Source organism: Lithobates pipiens, unplaced genomic scaffold, assembly GCF_037356315.1.
Source record: "Lithobates pipiens isolate NorthernLeopardFrog02 unplaced genomic scaffold, aLitPip1_a1.2 Scaffold_23, whole genome shotgun sequence".
In the NCBI taxonomy this organism is placed as follows: domain Eukaryota; kingdom Metazoa; phylum Chordata; class Amphibia; order Anura; family Ranidae; genus Lithobates; species Lithobates pipiens.
Genome location: NW_027507785.1, coordinates 49,625,361 through 49,644,037, shown reverse-complemented (window position 1 = coordinate 49,644,037; position 18,677 = coordinate 49,625,361). Strand labels below are relative to the sequence as shown.

The 18,677-nt window shown below is 46.4% G+C and overlaps 1 protein-coding gene across 1 annotated transcript in view; it reads right to left on the bottom strand.

Annotated features, from left to right (window-relative positions):
• GGA1 (golgi associated, gamma adaptin ear containing, ARF binding protein 1) overlaps window positions 1–16,998 on the bottom strand; it is a 43,078-nt gene extending 26,080 nt beyond the window's left edge. Inside the window, exons 1-7 of the mRNA XM_077451570.1 lie at window positions 16,894–16,998; window positions 15,168–15,265; window positions 4,461–4,584; window positions 4,270–4,370; window positions 1,238–1,318; window positions 585–722; window positions 421–502 (exon numbers count right to left, since the gene is read on the bottom strand). Coding sequence (XP_077307696.1) covers window positions 421–502; window positions 585–722; window positions 1,238–1,318; window positions 4,270–4,370; window positions 4,461–4,584; window positions 15,168–15,254 — 613 coding nt within the window. The 5' untranslated portion in view covers window positions 15,255–15,265; window positions 16,894–16,998. The remainder of the gene's footprint in view (window positions 1–420; window positions 503–584; window positions 723–1,237; window positions 1,319–4,269; window positions 4,371–4,460; window positions 4,585–15,167; window positions 15,266–16,893) is intronic.
• Window positions 16,999–18,677: the final 1,679 nt, after the last annotated feature.

Genomic DNA, 18,677 nt, shown 5'->3' with positions numbered 1-18,677 from the left:
AATCACATCCAATGATGCGGCCGCTGAGAGGGGGGGGTTGGCCAAAAATCATACACAGCTAACCCCCTTAGGGAAAGAGCTTCCCAGAGGGGATTAGCTTTAACACGGAGGAGCCGAGGCAGCCGCCGTGGGACCCCATAACAGCAGGTTCGGGGCCACTCTGTGCAAAACGAACTGCACAGTGGGGGTAAGTATAACATGTTTGTTATTTAAAAAAAAAAAAAAAGAACCTATACAACCACTTTAAAGGTAAAAAAAATAAAAAAGAGTCTGCCTTTAGAACCACTTTTAATAAAGGTTTTTGTATCTAGAGTTCAGCTTTAAGCACCTTACACTTATGCTCAGCCATCTTTCTTTGGTTAAAATGAATAAGCAGATCTCAAAGTGTGATAGAATAGAATACTCCCACAGGCTTCTTACCCAAAGCCTCATCATTGTCTTCTGTGTCGCTGGCCAAACGGAAAAGCGTAGGCCTCATCTTCTCACATCTCTGGTACAGCTCCTGTCCAACAAATAGGAAACAAGTCACGGAAAGAGAGATATCACCGCTTGGAAGATGTTTTGTGCAATTCAACAGCACTCACCTTCATCAAATCTTCACTTCCCTCGGAGGACTGCCCGGCTCTGTACGTACCCAACATCTCACCCAGGAGCCTCACATTATTATTTACTTCCTCTATGGCATTCACACGCTTGGATATTTTTTCCATACGTTTCTGATCCTGCCAAAAGTGAAAGGAACAGAATATGATGTTTGACCTGTATCGAATACTTCCTGAAAAGCACAATCGCAGTCTAGAACGCAATACTTTAATGCCCAACTTCGCAAAATCATTCTCTTGGAGTGGGGCTGCCCCTGCACTGCTCGTTTAGGTCTAGGGGAGCGTAAGAAGCAGTTTTACTTAATCCTCTGCTCTCCTGGCAGACGGAGCTCGCTCGTGTCTCAGTGGTGGATTGTCCCCACGTCCACTGCAGGGCTATGAACCTTAGACCACGGGGGGAGAAGGCACCATGGGCACCAGTCTAGCAGTGGAGGAGCGGATAAATAAATCTAGTTCTCCACACCCTCTAGACCTGAACAAGCAGTTAAAGCTTGTAGGAGGTGCAGTCACACCGCATGGGAGAATTTTCACGTTTCCTGGTATTGGGTTTCAAGAAGGCGGTTGTATGAATGGAATACAACCACTAACCCCAAGTAGTAAGGACTTCTCTGGTGGACCAACACATCCCTCCTTACCTCCTGCACCATTTCTTTAATGAGCTTGTTGGCAGCTCGTAAGTCTTCAGGATGAGTGCTCTTCAGCAGGCGGGCCAGCATCTGCCAGAAGGAGGAAAGAAACAGTTTAAAGAACCTATTTGCGGTCACTCTATAAAAGGCACAATACAAGTAGATGATCTCAAAGAATAACTGGGCACCGGATATAACACAGAACAGAAGTTACTAGCCTTTCAGTGTAATAGCTTTCTGGTACCCAAACTGCCAGGTCAATGGAATTCATGCACCAGTCTCGTTTACATACCAGCTGTACTAAAAACCTAATAAAATGGATATTTGCATTACTAACTTATCCAAATACACTGAAACTACACAACCTTTGCCAAACATGCTATGAATGGGACTCATTTGTACCATAATGATAGATTCCCAATATGCTTCCCTTGCTAAATTGAGGTTACTCTGTGAGTGACATAAATGGAACCACGAGAAGGACTATCTTGCATGGCAACACTATTTGGGTCCCAAGTATCCTCACTGGATTCTCCATGAACACCCACCCATCAGCTACTTGAACTTCTGGTGTATATTCCCTTTGGGATTAATAAAGTATTCTGTATCATCACGCTTCTATGTCTTTCAGGATATATTCTTTTGTTTCTATCCAGCTTTTGGGGTTGCAAAGTATTTAATTTTTCTATCTCTCATGACTTGTAACTTAGCAGGATACATCATGGCATAGGAAAGCTGAACACCATATTTGCTTCTTCACTCCTGCTGAATAATCAATTGAAAATTAAACTTTCGACCCATTGAATGAATAAAGCTCATTTGGCCCCACTTCTCTTGTGGGTCACAGGAGTGCACCTAGTTCTGCCGTCCTGTGACCCATATAGTCGACAGGGGCTAAAGTCAGCTGAAATCACTCAGCAGGTCAAGGCTCTGGAGTGATCCTGACTTTAACGTCGGGATGCACCCAGATGCCTGGATTGGCAGCCAGCTCAGCCTCTCAGTGTGCGGCTCAGAGACTGTGGCTATCGAGGAATATATTTAAAGGGATTCTAAATGCTCCCTTTTTTTAAATGACACACATCATACTTACTTGCTCAGTGCAATAGTTTTTCACAGAGCAGCCCTGATCCTCCAACAGCATTCCTGGCTCCCCAAACCACCCCCCCCCCCCCCCCCCGCTGAGTGTCCCTATAGCAACTAGCTTGCCACGGGGGCACACGTGCATGTTTTTCCTGTGTATCTACATGCCTGCTCACTTTTGAGTCAGCTTTTTATGTCCATAAGACACACAGAGCACAGCTTAGCCTCGCCCACCATTCCCTCCGCTGGGAGTCTGAGCCGGCTGCTCCCACCCCCTTCACAGCCCTGCACTCCAGTGAGCACTGGAGGGGCAGATCAGAGAGCCTCTGCTCACTAAACACTGAGAACTGAGGGATCAGTGATCTTTGATCACTCAGTTCTCAGTCTTAGAGGCGGGGGATGACAGATGTAGCAGCCACCTAGCGGACAATAAAATGTTTTTTTTTTTTTTTTTTTTTTTTTAAATTCCCAAACTTCTCTTTTAAAGCAGCTTTTATATGAACAGTCTGGTGGGTTTTAACGAGGGAGAGGGTATGTGGGAATTTGATGGGCATGCTCTATTGCAAACAGAAGTATGTCCATACCAAAGATTTCCAGGAGCAATTCTCAATGTATGTGACCAGCTTCCTTCCGCTGACATGCTTTGGTAGCTCCAAAAAAACAGATGTTTCCTCGTAATTCGTTCTCTAGATCGTCAACTCTTTGGTCATGGGTTACAACTTTGGGCTGGTTGACTGTACAACACTTCTAAAAGGGAGTCAACGTCATCCTCCAAGGAGCTCACCTGTATCTCTAAACCACTGTTCAACCCTGTATTTTTTGTAGGTTCTGTTGTACGTGTATCATTTCCAGATCCTGTCCAGTGAGGGTTTTCAAAGAGGTACTGCAAGCCTGTAGTGCAGTCAGCACTTCGCTCAGCGCGGGTTCAGATTGTCTCTGTGCTGGGGATGAACCATTAGTCATCCAGCTTGTGGCAGAACAGGCTTAGCCTATAGGCTAGCACCTCCTACACTTCAGCCAAGAAAGATAAGGACACTGGGCCATAAGGTTCCTTCAACTCCCACACACCCTGAGGCCAAGTCTTAGCTTGGGAGTCTCTAGCCTGAATGCATGCTAACTTCTTTAGCTTACTTGCCATGTCTTTATGCTGCTCCATCGTTGTCCTCTGAGATAGTGAGCAGCCCATGCCCCCCTTGGTGCCTTGCCATCTCATAGGAAGTATCAGGGCAATCGTCCACCCTCTCCACTCAATGTTCCGATTCCAGATCCCAAGAAAGTCAGTAGTGTAGTCATGCTACGAAGCCTCTTGCCGTAGTTTTATATGGACATGTGTCAGGAGATCACAAGTCTGCTACCTTCTACAATGACCTCCAAGCTACAGCCCCCAGGCTATATTCTTCATTTCTGCTCTTCTACATATCTTGTAGGATTGTGTTAAAGCAAGCTCCCCCACCCCCCAATGTACTCCCCTATTTTCCCATCTTATTATACCCCATAAATCTAACTTATTAGATGCTGTGTGCAAGAGATTGTATATGTATACACTGCCGCCACTTGAGAGTTCGCATGACAAGTTGCGCCCTATTAATGACAATGGAAACGTTCTAATTGGTGCAACTCAAGTCAAAAGGTTCCTGCACTACTTTGGTGCGACTTCAACAAGACTTTCATTGACTTCTGTTAAAGAAGTCATATCCAAGCCGCGCAGGGATGTTGGTTTCAATGCCACGGCAGTGGGAACAAGGGCTAATTGGTGAAGGGAGGGTAGGTGTGTGTGTGTGTGTGTGTGTGTTTGTGTGTGTGTGTGTGTGTGTGTGTGTGTGTGTTCAAAACAGATACCAGTCTAACTACAGTTCATATACATCCAGCTACATGAACCCAGGCTGGTCACATATACTGACTCTCCTTGATGAAACTGACACAAAACATGAAAACTTTGGGACCTGAACTGTAACACTTACCTTGGATTTCTCATCATCATCAAAAATAACATTCTTGGGTCTTGGTGGAGGAAGGGGCATCATTGCTTCTGCTGGCAATTGGGGGTCTTCCTTTAAAATACCTACAAAGAACAAGAGGGTGACATGGTGTCTTGTCATAGTGCCAGACACTGGATAGAACTGTATTTACAGTTATCATTAAATTAGCTCACCTTGTTTCTTCAGCATCTGGTAGGCCTCTGTGATCTTCACTTCATTAGGGAGTCCGAGCGTCCAGCTGTACAGCAACTCTAATATCTTCTGCTTCACTTTTTCTGGAGCGCGCGTACCGAGGTACTGAGGAGTAACAGAGGATAATCATTACAACAACTGAAACTGAGAGATAACGGAGCATCACCGGGATATGGACTGAGGAATATTAGAGAGAAGGGTCTCTCTGCCCCTCCCACAATTGTGAGATTTCCCTGCAGTACTTTGTGTCTTTGCCCCTCCCACAACACTAAGATTTCACTGTAGTTTGCGTCTTTGACCCTCTCACAATTGCGAGATTTTCCCACAGTGCAATAACCACAACGTCTCCGATCAGAGCCACCTGCTGACCGCTCAGCTCACAGCACTTAAAGCGGGATTCCGCTGCCTTTTTTTTTTTTTTTTTTACTTGTGTCACTGGTGGGCGATTCCTACGGTGTCTTTGCAGTCACGATCAGCGTCTTTTTAACCCCCGGCGTGACGATTTCATTGCTAAGGAAAACTTTTAAAAAAGCAGTCCGGCGGTTTCCATTTTCACTGTGGGCGTTTGAAGCCCACAGGCATTTACTTCCTGGATTCGATGATGCTGAGCTCCCAGCATCCATCGCTCCATCTCGCACATGCTCATTGAGTGTCCTCTTTGTTTTCCTTCCTCTTGCCTCGTGTGCTATAGTGGTAATGGCAGATAGAGCTGCCTGCCCACTTTCAAAATGGCAATTTCGGACATGCCCTCGTCACGTGACCGGCGTCCTCCTTCCGAAATCTCACGAGATTTCGGCATGACTGTGTCCCCCACTGATTCCTAGGAAATAACTAAAAAAGTTCCCAGGGACCATTGCGAAGCCGATAACCACGCCTACTCCCACGGGAGGAGAGCCCGGAAGTCAGCATAAACATTAAAAATAAAAGGTAAATACTGCATATTGTATATCTGTGAGCTTCCGCGCTCTATGTAAAATAGGGGGAGGTAAAAACAAAAAGCAGCAGCAATCACTATGTGAGTGGACTCTCAATATATGAAAATTTAAAGAAGGGGGGTGTGTGCGCTTGCTTATTAAACCCCAAAATAAGAGAAAAAAAAACTATCTTATAAAAACAATCTTATAAAGTGACCAAGTGTAAATAAATGTGAAAATATGTGGACCATCAAAAGTGATCAATAAATAAGTGGGTCAACTCAAACAGTTAAAAATTGCGGGTATGTGCAAGGACTAATTAAAATTACTACGTACATAAAAAGTGCATAAAACATGTGCATATAATACTCAAAACAAATCAGTGAATCACAGCAGTAAAAAAAAAAAAAAAAAATGCAATATGACGCAAATCATATATGTGAAACACAATCGTGTCAGTGCATCAAACTAAAGTGTCCCAAATAGCATAAAATATAAACATGCCACTAAAAAAATCGCAGCACAAAAATGCATCAATCGGGTTAAAGTGCAATGTGCCAAACGTGAGACGATCCTCTGGTGGTGATCCGTGCCAGTGGTTGTGCTATCACTAGGTAATTACCTCCCTGCTGCGGGATTAAGCAGCGAAACAGACACACAAGGCAATCAGGAAACAGAGGATGATCCAGGTGATGGCTGTACAATGGAGTCTTGGAGATGACACAAATATATCCAGTTTCCTTGTGTATGGTCACCGGGCTCAAAGGGATAAACCGAGAGATACCGCCATAGTGTAGTATTTTTAAACACAATTTTATTAAAGATAAAAAATAACTACTCACAAGGGGATGTACATGTAAAGCACAGCAGACCACCGAGCAACTAGCCCGGATGTAAACGTCACTTCCGGCTCCTACGCGTTACGTCAACAATAGGACTTCAACTCCCAGTGCTTTACATGTACATCCCCTTGTGAGTAGTTATTTTTTATCTTTAATAAAATTGTGTTTAAAAATACTACACTATGGCGGTATCTCTCGGTTTATCCCTTTGAGCCCGGTGACCATACACAAGGAAACTGGATATATTTGTGTCATCTCCAAGACTCCATTGTACAGCCATCACCTGGATCATCCTCTGTTTCCTGATTGCCTTGTGTGTCTGTTTCGCTGCTTAATCCCGCAGCAGGGAGGTAATTACCTAGTGATAGCACAACCACTGGCACGGATCACCACCAGAGGATCGTCTCACGTTTGGCACATTGCACTTTAACCCGATTGATGCATTTTTGTGCTGCGATTTTTTTAGTGGCATGTTTATATTTTATGCTATTTGGGACACTTTAGTTTGATGCACTGACACGATTGTGTTTCACATATATGATTTGCGTCATATTGCATTTTATTTTTTTTTATTTTTTTTACTGCTGTGATTCACTGATTTGTTTTGAGTATTATATGCACATGTTTTATGCACTTTTTATGTACGTAGTAATTTTAATTAGTCCTTGCACATACCCGCAATTTTTAACTGTTTGAGTTGACCCACTTATTTATTGATCACTTTTGATGGTCCACATATTTTCACATTTATTTACACTTGGTCACTTTATAAGATTGTTTTTATAAGATTGTTTTTTTTTCTCTTATTTTGGGGTTTAATAAGCAAGCGCACACACCCCCCTTCTTTAAATACTGCATATTATTTTATTTCAATGGTCATAACTGCATCTATGTTCCAAAGCCATTTGAATAAGATGAACTTGCAATTTTCTGTACAAAACCGCTTTAATGGGCACATTGGCTGCCTCTGCGTTTTTTTCCAGAGTGACGCTTATAAAGAGCGCTCCAGAAATAGACCTCAACCTACCCGCCATTTTTTTAATATGTGGTTATTACATGTCAAAGGGCTTGGTCAGTGGAGCAACGCTGGCTGAGCCCATATAACACTGCACACGAGTCAGGTTGGGAGAGCGGCACCCCGGGTGCCTAACAGATAAACCACTGAATGTGCTGGTTTGGACATCGGACCCCTTACACCTGAGGGCCAGGGGGCTTTGCTTTGAGCGGTGCTTCAAGGGTTAAGGTCACTATAAAACCACTAAATAAAAGATAAGTATTCCCGCGCTACCCAAACTGAACAAAATAAAAAGGTATTTGGTTGCAGCAAGCACCGATCGGGTCAAGGGGAGGGGCCAGGACGGAGCAAGAGACAGTACACCTGCCTAGAGGAGATACAAACCATACCTGTACTGTTTACAGTATTTTACTGAGCCTTATGAAGTACGGTGCACTGAGGCACCTTACACGTGAGTACCCCGGCGGGGGAATTTTTTTTAACTTGTCTATTAAATTTTGAAAAACGGTATTGCACTATTAGTCTTTTTCCTTTTTTCATGCGCTTCTGAGATCATTGCATTGAGGATACTACTGATCCAGTGTAACAGCTGAGAACACTATAGTGGTTCATATGCGTGTTTTGACTCAGTGTAAAAGCTGGTCACACCCTCTGAGGTGAGCTTATTACCATAAGGGGTTCCCAGATTTCACCTATGCACGATTCAGAGCCACGGTTGGATGTAACAAGCATGTCAATAGTATGATCACTGGAGATCATGTCACCTGCATCTAGTCTCACATCAATCAACATTTTGATTTTCTTATCACAGCCCAAGACCGGCTGCCACAAAGAACTGTTTTTTAAAGCGGGGTTCCACCCTAAAGTGGAACTAATGCTCATCGGAACCCTCCCCCCCCCCTCCGGTGTCACAATTGGCACCTTTCAGGGGGGTGCAGATACCTGTCAAAGACAGGTATTTACACCCACTTCCGGGCATAGACTCCCACAGGAGTCTATGCCTCTTCCTGTCCCTGCGTGCTGTCTGCTGGGACACACACGGGTCCCAGAGACAGCGAGGACAATTCCTATTGCGCTGCGCGGCTCACGCATGCGCAGTAGGGAACCGGGAAGTGAACCTGCAATGCTGGATCGATCGATCGATCGATCCGCCTCGGCTGCCGACATCGCTGGACCCCGGGACAGCTGAGTGTCCATTTATTAAAAGTCAGCAGCTGCAGTATTTGTAGCTGCTGGTTTTTAATATTTTTTTTTCACAGTGAAATCCCTCTTTAATAATATAGAGACACTTGTATGGTTTATGCACTTGCACCTTTTTATACGTTTTTTATTTATACATGTTTGCTATCACATATGTATGCATTTAGCACTTTTTTCATCTATTATTATTGATATTTTATTTCCTGGTGTGTTATTGTGCATGGCACCTTATAACTCTAAGCCCTTGTACACACGGGTCGGACATTCCGACAACCAAATCTGTCGGATTTTGTCCGAAACTGTTGCATACACACGGTCGGACAGAGTTGTCGGAAAATCCGATCGTTCAGAACGTGATGACGTTATTTCGTTACGACGGGACTACGTTCACGCTAGTAGCCAATAGCTTTGGTGTAGGAATTTGATCTGAGCATGCGTGGCACTTTGTCCGATCGAAGCAATTCTCTACACATGATCGGAGTATGTCCGATCGGAGCATTTTGTCGGAAAATTTTACCAACAAGTTGGAAAACTTGGTCCGTCGGATACTCAGATGGAGACCACACACACACAGTCTGAATATCCGACAAAACGGTCCGAAAGGACACATTCCGTCGGAATCTCCGACCGTGTGTACAAGGGCTAAGAGGTCCATAGAACTTCACAGAGTTTTATTGGCACTTGTGCACTTTATATTTAGTTGTGTGTTTTAGTTGTGCGTTTACAGATTTTGTGCACATTATTTGTTTTGCTATATTTTGCACTTGTACTTTACACCAGTTGTATGTTTACTATTTTATGCACATTATTATATTCTTGTGGATCTATAACTATAGATTAAAGAGGAAGTAAACCCTGATGAGTTTACTTCCTCTTTCATTCCCTGCAAAGGCAAAGCATAATGGACTACTATGCATCGCATACTACTCCATTATGTGTCACTTACCTGACACAGGAGCCAGCCTGTAGTCCGCCGCATCCATCTTGTTGGTGGGGTCTCGCAGCTCCGCCGCTGTCATTCGGCGAAGTCGGGATGACGTCACTCCCGCGCATGCGCACGGGAGTCGACGCGCGCGGCAGCTCCATTCTTGGAAATGCCGCGCTCAGTGCGCCTGCGTGCCGCTGTCTACGGCGCATGCGCCGTAGACAGCGGTGCCCGTTTTCGGGCAAATATCTCCTAAACCATATAGGTTTAGGAGATATTGCTTGGACCTACAGGTAAGCCTTAATCTAGGCTTACCTGTAGGTCAAAGTGGTTTGTAAGGGTTTACAACCACTTTAAGATACAGATTATTCAGTGCATAGCCATTCCAGCGCAGCGTATATTCAATTTCGGGTCAAACACCACACAGCAAATATAATCCAAATAAACCAAAATATGGTGCTGCGCTCCAAAATAAAGTGCTAACGTGACAAGTAAAGCGATAAGTGTATAAGTTCATAGACATAAAAATACATGTGAAAATGATCAATGATTTCATACATCAAAATTACTACATAGTAGATAATATTCACTGTGCAAATTTTTTTTTATATAATTAAAATTCATAAAATATGCTACATTCTATGAATCTACACGTAATAAAGTACAAATGGTGAAAACTTCACAATAACTAAAAGTTCAAAGGGAAAGGTGTCTTCAGAGAAAGTGACGGTGAATTTATTATTGAAGGATAAGGTGCTGGATATAAACTGACAAAAGTGACAATGTGACTTGGGCGATTCTGGTCTTCATTGCAGTGGCCCCTTACCTTACCGCTGTAAGGTAAACAGCATAGGAATAACTTGGGGGGGGGCTGATCCAGATTATCGTGTCCTTCAAACGTTCTCCCTAGAGGTTTATCCTTATCGGTTCCAATCTGTATGTAGCATTTTGACAGTTAAAAAAAGGATAAAACAACAACGAGCTTGTGGCCTAACGTCACTTCTGGTGTCCGTACGTTCCAACGCGTGTCGTCACGATCACGTGACTTCATTCCCTGGCGTTGGAACGCATGGACACTGGAAGTGACGTTAGGCGGCAAGCTCGCTGCTCGTTGTTGTTTTATCTGTCTAAATGCTACATACAGATTGGAACCAATAAGGACAAACATCTAGGGAGAAAGTTTGAAGGGCACGATAATCGGGATCACCCCCGGTTATTCCTACGCCGTTTACCTTACAGCGGTAAGGTAAGGAGCCACTGCACCTTTAAGTGAAATTGCACCAAAGACAAGAATCACCCAAGTCACTTTTGTCAGTCGATATCCAGCACCTTATCCCTTCATTAATAAAATTCACCGGCACTCTCTCTGAAGACACCATTCACTTCGAACTTTTAGTTATTGTGAAGTTTTCACCACTTGCACTTTATTACGTGTAGATTTATAGAATGTAGCATATTTTATGAATTTTAACCCTTTCATGACTAAGCCTATTTTTGGCATTTGGTGTTTACAAGTTAAAATCCATATTTTTTGCTAGAAAATTACTTGGAACCCCCAAACATACATACATACATACATATACATATATATATATATATATATATATATATATATATATATATATATATATATTTTTTAGCAGAGACTCTAGAGAATAAATTTGCGCAGCGGTGTTTTAAACGCAACTTTTTGGGAAAAGGGACACTTTCAAGAATTAAAAAAAAAAACTAAACAGCAAAATTAGCCCAATTTTTTTGCATAATGTGAAAGATAATGTTACGCCAAATAAATAGATACCAAACATGTCACACTTTATAATCGCACGCACTCGTGGAATGACGACAAATTACGGTACCTAAAAAATCTCAATAGGCGACGCTTTAATTTTTTTTTTTTTGCGGTTACCAGGTTAGCGTTACAGAGGAGGTCTAGTGCTAGAATTATTGCTCTCGCTCCGACGATTGCGGCGATACCTCACATGTGGGATTTGAACACCGTTTACATATGTGGACGTGACTTCCGTATGCGTTTTCTTTGCTTCGCGAGCTCGCGGGGACGGCGGGCGCTTTAAAAATTATTTTTTTTTATTTTTTTTAAATTAATAAATGGTTTAAAAAAAAAAAAAAAAAAATGTTTTGATCACTTTTATTGCTGTCACAAGGAATGTAAACATCCCTTGTGACAGTAATAGGTGATGACAGGTACTCTTTATACTCTAAAAGACCCCCCATCCCTCCTTTACACTTCAATGTATTCAGATCGCCGAAAACGGAGATTCTGAATAATGTATATTTTTTTTAAACCGGCGCCATTGCCAGCCGAGTAAATGGGAAGTGACGTCATGACGTCGCTTCCGTGTTTACTATTAGGAGACTGGAATGACACAGATTATCGGCGTCATTCCAGTTCCTCCCCAGCAGCCGGAGGCATCCAATCATGAATCGGTGCTCCCGATCGAGCGCGAGCACCGGTAACAGCGGCGAGAGGCGGCGGGAGTCCCCTCCCGCTCCTCCGGCAAAACAGCCGAGCAGCTTTTAGCCACTTCGGTTGTTATGGCTGGATAGCCAATCGCCCGCTGGAAAAAACGGTACCGGGATGATGCCTGCAGGTGCGGGCATCATCCCGGTATACCCCCCGGAAGCCAAGTACGCAGATCTGCGTACACTCGGCGGGAAGGGGATAATATAATTTTTGTCTCACAGTGAATATTATCTACTATGTAGTAATTTTGATTCATCTAATTAAATTAAATCAAATCATTTTCACATGTATTTGTACATCTATGAACTTATACACTTAGCACTTTATTTCTCACCTTAGCACTTTATTTTGGAGTGCAGCACCATATTTTGGTTTATTTGGACTATAAAAACACTGGTTGTAGAAGTGCAAGCGGCTTGCTATGGGGGCACTCGGCAGGAGGGATGAGCAAAGTGCGTCGGTGGGGGACCTGAGAAGAGGAGGATGGGGGCTGCTCTATGCAAAACCATTACACAGAGCAAGCAAGTATAACATGTAGCTTATTTAAAACAAAAAACAAAAACACAAACGTTTAGAATCAGTTTATATGCTGTCTGTGACCAGGTCACTTAAGCAGTTGCAAGGAGAAGTAAAAGGCACATGACTAATTGTTGCAGAGCTAAAACCACGTGTCGCAGTACAAACAGGGTGCATGAGACAGATTAAAGGGGAAGTAAACCCTGGTGGGTTTTACTTCCTCTTTTTTCCCCCCTGCAAAGTAAAAGCATAATGGGCTAGTATGCATCGCATAGTATAAAGAAATGGGTATGCTTCTCTCAGAAAAGAGAAGAAATCTATACTCCTAAGGACACAAGCAAAAAACTGAAGCATGATGGGAGTGGGAGGGGTTATGCTGGGTTCTCCTATTGCTATATTTGCCGGTGTTCAATCTCCTGAAGAAAGCTGCGTAACCAAAGCCTTGTCTCTGAATATTCCACCTGTGTCCCCTAATGAATGATTAACTATGATGGTTTCTTTAGGGGACTACAACTCTGTTGGGCAGATTTTCCTCACCTCCTGTGTGATCACCAGTAGTTGTCTGCCTATATAAATTCTTAAAGCGGACCTTCACATGCTCATTTTTTTCCCCCAAATGTACACTAAAAACTGTATGATTGAATCGGTTCTGATATCGTTGTTTTACTAACCTGACAGCTTTATTATTCTAAATAGGAAACCTTCATTTTGTTTGCAAATATTAAAGATTCTAACTAGCAGCAAGAATAAGTCCTTACATTTAAAGAGCACCTGTCATTTCAGATCCATCATGGCAGTGCCTGTTAGCGGGCATCCAATCACTTGCTGCCACCATGTCCCTCACCTTGTTGTGTCACCGTCGCATCACCAGTCATCCCATTAAAGTGAACGGGACTCGCTGAGTCAAAAGCGAGGGGTCACGTGCAGGAGTCAACAGCAGAGGGGGGGGGCTCGGGGGTCAGCAGAGGAGGAGTCAGAGGAGGAGGCGTCAACAGCGGGGGGAGTCAGAGGAGGCGGCGTCAACAGCGGGGGGGTCAGAGGAGGCGGCGTCAACAGCGGGGGGGTCAGAGGAGGCGGCGTCAACAGCGGGGGGTCAGAGGAGGAGGCGTCAACAGCGGGGGGGTCAGAGGAGGAGGCGTCAACAGCGGGGGGTCAGAGGAGGAGGCGTCAACAGCGGGGGGGTCAGAGGAGGAGGCGTCAACAGCGGGGGGGTCAGAGGAGGAGGCGTCAACAGCGGGGGGGTCAGAGGAGGAGGCGTCAACAGCGGGGGGTCAGAGGAGGAGGCGTCAACAGCGGGGGGTCAGAGGAGGAGGCGTCAACAGCGGGGGGTCAGAGGAGGAGGCGTCAACAGCGGGGGGGGGGGGGGGGTCAGAGGAGGAGGCGTCAACAGCGGGGGGGGGGGGGTCAGAGGAGGAGGCGTCAACAGCGGGGGGGGGGGGGGTCAGAGGAGGGAGGCGTCAACAGCGGGGGGGGGGGTCAGAGGAGGAGGCGTCAACAGCGGGGGGGGGGGGGGGTCAGAGGAGGAGGCGTCAACAGCGGGGGGGGGGGGGGGGGGTCAGAGGAGGAGGCGTCAACAGCGGGGGGGGGGGGGGTCAGAGGAGGAGGCGTCAACAGCGGGGGGGGGGGGGGGGGGGGTCAGAGGAGGAGGCGTCAACAGCTGGGGGGGGGTCAGAGGAGGAGGCGTCAACAGCGGGGGGGGGGTCAGAGGAAGGAGGCGTCAACAGCGGGGGGGGGGGGTCAGAGGAGGAGGCGTCAACAGCGGGGGGGGGGGTCAGAGGAGGAGGCGTCAACAGCGGGGGGGGGGGGGGGGGAGTCAGAGGAGGAGGCGTCAACAGCGGGGGGGGGGGGGGGGGGGTCAGAGGAGGAGGCGTCAACAGCGGGGGGGGGGGGGGGGTCAGAGGAGGAGGCGTCAACAGCGGGGGGCGGGGGGGTTTTCAGAGGAGGAGGCGTCAACAGCGGGGGGGGTCAGAGGAGGAGGAGTCAACAGCGGGGTCAGAGGAGGAGGAGTCAACGGCGGGGTCAGAGGAGGAGGAGTCAACGGCGGGGTCAGAGGAGGAGGAGTCAACGACGGGGTCAGAGGAGGAGGAGTCAACGGCGGGGTCAGAGGAGGAGGAGTCAACGGCGGGGGCCAGAGGAGGAGGAGTCAACGGCGGGGCCAGAGGAGGAGGAGTCAACGGCGGGGCCAGAGGAGGAGGAGTCAACGGCGGGGCCAGAGGAGGAGGAGTCAACGGCGGGGTCAGAGGAGGAGGAGTCAACGGCGGGGTCAGGAGGAGGAGGAGTCAATGGCGGGGTCAGAGGAGGAGGAGTCAACAGCGGGGTCAGAGGAGGAGGAGTCAACAGCGGGGGTCAGAGGAGGAGGAGCCGCTGCGGGACAGAGATGACAGTTGCTCTTTAAAAATTATGATTTAAAGCGGAAGTAACCCCATCGATCTAACAGTTTGAAAAACAGTTACATTCCCAGCATGCTGGAAATGTTAACTGTCACATTGGTTGTGCTCTCAACCAAACTGTCAAACCATCCAATGGCTGGCGTCATAACTGATCACATGTGCAGCTTAATGGCAGTTAAAGATTAAAGGGAGGCCAAGATGGCAGCTTCCTTGGCTGAAAACGATAGGAGGTTTACTTCCACTTTAAATCGAGTTGATTGAAATCAAGCCCTTTTACTAGCGATATAAATCACAATCCCCCCCCCCCCGCCTAGTCACCTCCCCACTGAAATCCACAGTATGAGACATGACTTTGGATCTGTTTGATTTCTCTGAAATCTGGAAGAGACGTGAACAATTCTCACCTTCGGAGAAACGACTTTAATCAGCTCATTAAGGAACCGGAACTTTCCAACCTCGCTGTGGAACCTTTTCCCGCAGTTTTCATGCATGCTTCTAGAACCTGAAAAAGATGGAAGATTAACGATGAGCAACCAGGGAAAAACGTGTTTTTTGTTTTGACAATCCAATATAATTAGGAATAAATGTTTGCCCCCCCCTCCCCCCCCCCCAGCTTCCCTAAAAAGTCAGTGTGCTTAAAAACAAACCAGCAAAAGGACACAGAAAGGCCGCAGTCTGCTCGGTGGATGCCGCCCTCCTCAGATGGGGATATGCCATGTGGGAACTACACAAAAAAAAAAAAAAAAAACAGGAACGCCCAACCCCCTACTGCATTATCCAGGTAAAAACTGAATTTATTGATATGAAAAGCAACCAATAAAATGCATACTCACAAAAGGTGCACGAGTATACAGCCAGTACATGGAAAGATGAGGTAGGAACTCCAAGTGTTTCTGCAGCCTTACACATGCACACCAACGTGTTTCGGGGGTCCACCCCCTTCTTCAGAGCTGTGCTAACCTCGATATGTAAAAGCTTTGGGGTGAAGGATTAGCACAGCTCTGAAGAAGGGGGTTGACCCCCGAACGTGTTAGCATGCATGTGAGACCGCAGAAACACCTGGAGTTTCTACCTCATGTCATCCATGTACTTGCTGTATACTTGTGTACCTTTTGCGAGTATGCATTTTATCGGTTGCTTTTCATATCAATAAATTCAGTTTTTACCCGGATAATGCACTTGGGGGTTTGCGCCTTCCCCCTTTTTTGTTTTTGTAGCCATATGGTCGGCCTGGTTGTGGATATTAGAGGAAGAGCTTCCTCAGGGTCAACCCGTATTTCGTAACGTGCTGGAGTGAGTGATTGCTGTCATTTTGGGCATGATGGGCGGCAGCGAGGGGGGGACAGGGAGGGGAGCGGCGGGAGCATTGAGGCGACAGTGTGGGACACTGGATGTATGACTGCAGGGGAGGACATTCGGGATATATCAGGTGGAAGTTGTACAGAAGAGTAGAGAGCTGTGGGAGGAGGAGAATGCTGTGTACAGGTAAGCTACATACCAATGAGAAAGTAATGTTAGTGTAAAACTGTCTACAATAGAAGGATTGGGGTTCTGGTGTATTAAAAACATTTATTTATAGATTATATTAGTTGATGAATGCTGTGTGATAGGTGGGCAGTTTGGAGTGTGGGTTGAAGGATGTGCTGTGGTGGGATATAAAGAAAAGGGGGGGGGGGGCCAACGTGTGCGCGCCGGACACAGGGGGGAGGCACCAACGTGTGCGCGCCGGACACAGGGGGGAGGCACCAACGCGTGCGCGCCGGACACAGGGGGAGGCACCAACGCGTGCGCGCCGGACACAGGGGGGAGGCACCAACGCGTGCGCGCCGGACACAGGGGGAGGCACCAACGCGTGCGCGCCGGACACAGGGGGGAGGCACCAACGCGTGCGCGCCGGACACAGGGGGGAGGCACCAACGCGTGCGCGCCGGACACAGGGGGGAGGCACCAACGCGTGCGCGCCGGACACAGGGGGGAGGCACCAACGTTGGTGCTTTGGGTGGAAAACGGGGAGAGATGAACCCACTGTCAGGTCTTCCTGCCCCTGCTGTAAATTACCAACAAGCCTTCCCCCTCCACATTCCTGGAATCTATACACATCTAATAGAAGATAAAAAAAAATGAAGTCACCGCCAGAGCTTGCATGGCCTCCCACTCCTGAGGGGACTGGATCTTGTGTGCCAGGAGCCGCGTGGCCAGCTGAGGCCTGAAAGAGGAAACACTGTGCATTAGTGACTGAAATTACAGAGGAACTCCGCCTACATATACCCATCTGATATCATACAGAGGAACTCCGCCTACACAGACCCATCTGATATCATACAGAGGAACTCCGCCTACATATACCCATCTGATATACAGAGGAACTCCGCCTACATATACCCATCTGATATCATAAAGAGGAACTCCGCCTACATAGACCCATCTGATATCATAAAGAGGAACTCCGCCTACATAGACCCATCTGATATCATAAAGAGGACTTTGCCTACATAGATTGTTTAAAGGGCCTCACATAAACTGATATCATAAAGAGGAACTCTGCCTAGATTATTATATACACAGAGCTTGAGATCATACAGGGAGCTCCACCTTATAAAGAAGAGCTCCGCTTAGACATATTAATACATAAAGAATAGTAAATGTCCACAGGCACCTCAATAGGTACCCATTAATATACTATAGCAGCACTGCTGCCATTAATGTGATTGTACACCCTGTACAACCAGTTTTACCTACATGTAAGCCTATATTGAAGGCTTACCTGTAGGTCCTAGAAATATCTCCTAAACCTACACTGTTTAGGAGATATTTACTAAAAAAGCCGAGCGCCGATGACTATGGCGCATGCACACTTTAAAAAGGGCACATTGTGCCTTTTCTAATAGGGGTCAGGGACGTGACTGGTAACTCCCGCGTGCATTTGCGCGGGAGTGACATCACTCGCCTTTCCGGCCAGTCACAGATCCGGAAAGGAAGAGGGGCGAAGATGGAAGCTCCCTGCTAGTGGAAGACAACTTACATCACAGGCTTCGGTTTCAGGTAAGTGACACATAACGGGCTACTGTGCGATGCATAGTAAGTAGCCCATTATGCTTTACTTTTGCAGAGAAATAAAGAGGAAGTAAAACCCACCAGGGTGTACTTCCTCTTTAATTATTATGAACGGTTTTCATAAGATATTCCCAGATGAGAGAAAAATGTAAAACAGAGGGTGACAGTCAGTCCAAAAAAGACACAGGTGGTGATATAAATGTGGAGTTTGTTGAAGTGCACCTCACACCAGAGAGCCTCAAAGCCCACGTCACACTCCCCTTAGGGGGTCACACTCACCAGAAAGTTAAAAACATCAGGGTTGAAATGTTTTTAAATGACCGTCATCCTCCTACATGGATAGTGTCAGCACTGCAAATCGTCTCCACCTGTAGTTTTTTTTGGGGCTCTGCAAGCTAATGTCATAATGTGCTAGTATGCATTGCATACTAGCACATTATGTCAAACTTACCTTAAAACGAAGAATACAGCGCTGAGGTGTCCACGCTGCAGGCGCCCCCATCTTCACCCATCTTGCTTCCGGCTCTATGACTGTCCGGAGCCGCGATGACGTCACTCCGGCGCATGCGCCGCCGTTTACGGCACAGGGCTCTGAAGGAAACGGCACAGGTGGCAGTTTCTTCAGAGCGCATGCGCCAGTGACGTCACTGGCCGCATGTACAGTAAATGTCTCCTCAACGGCGCACATTTAGGAGATATTTAAACTACTTGTAGGTAAAGACGTATTATAGGCAAGAGCAAAAGATGGAAGTTTACTTCCGCTTTAAAGGATAAGTCCACCTTAAACACTAAATCCCTACATCTAGACACCCCGATCTAATACTAACCTATCTAGCCCTGTAAAGAAAAAGAAAAAAGAA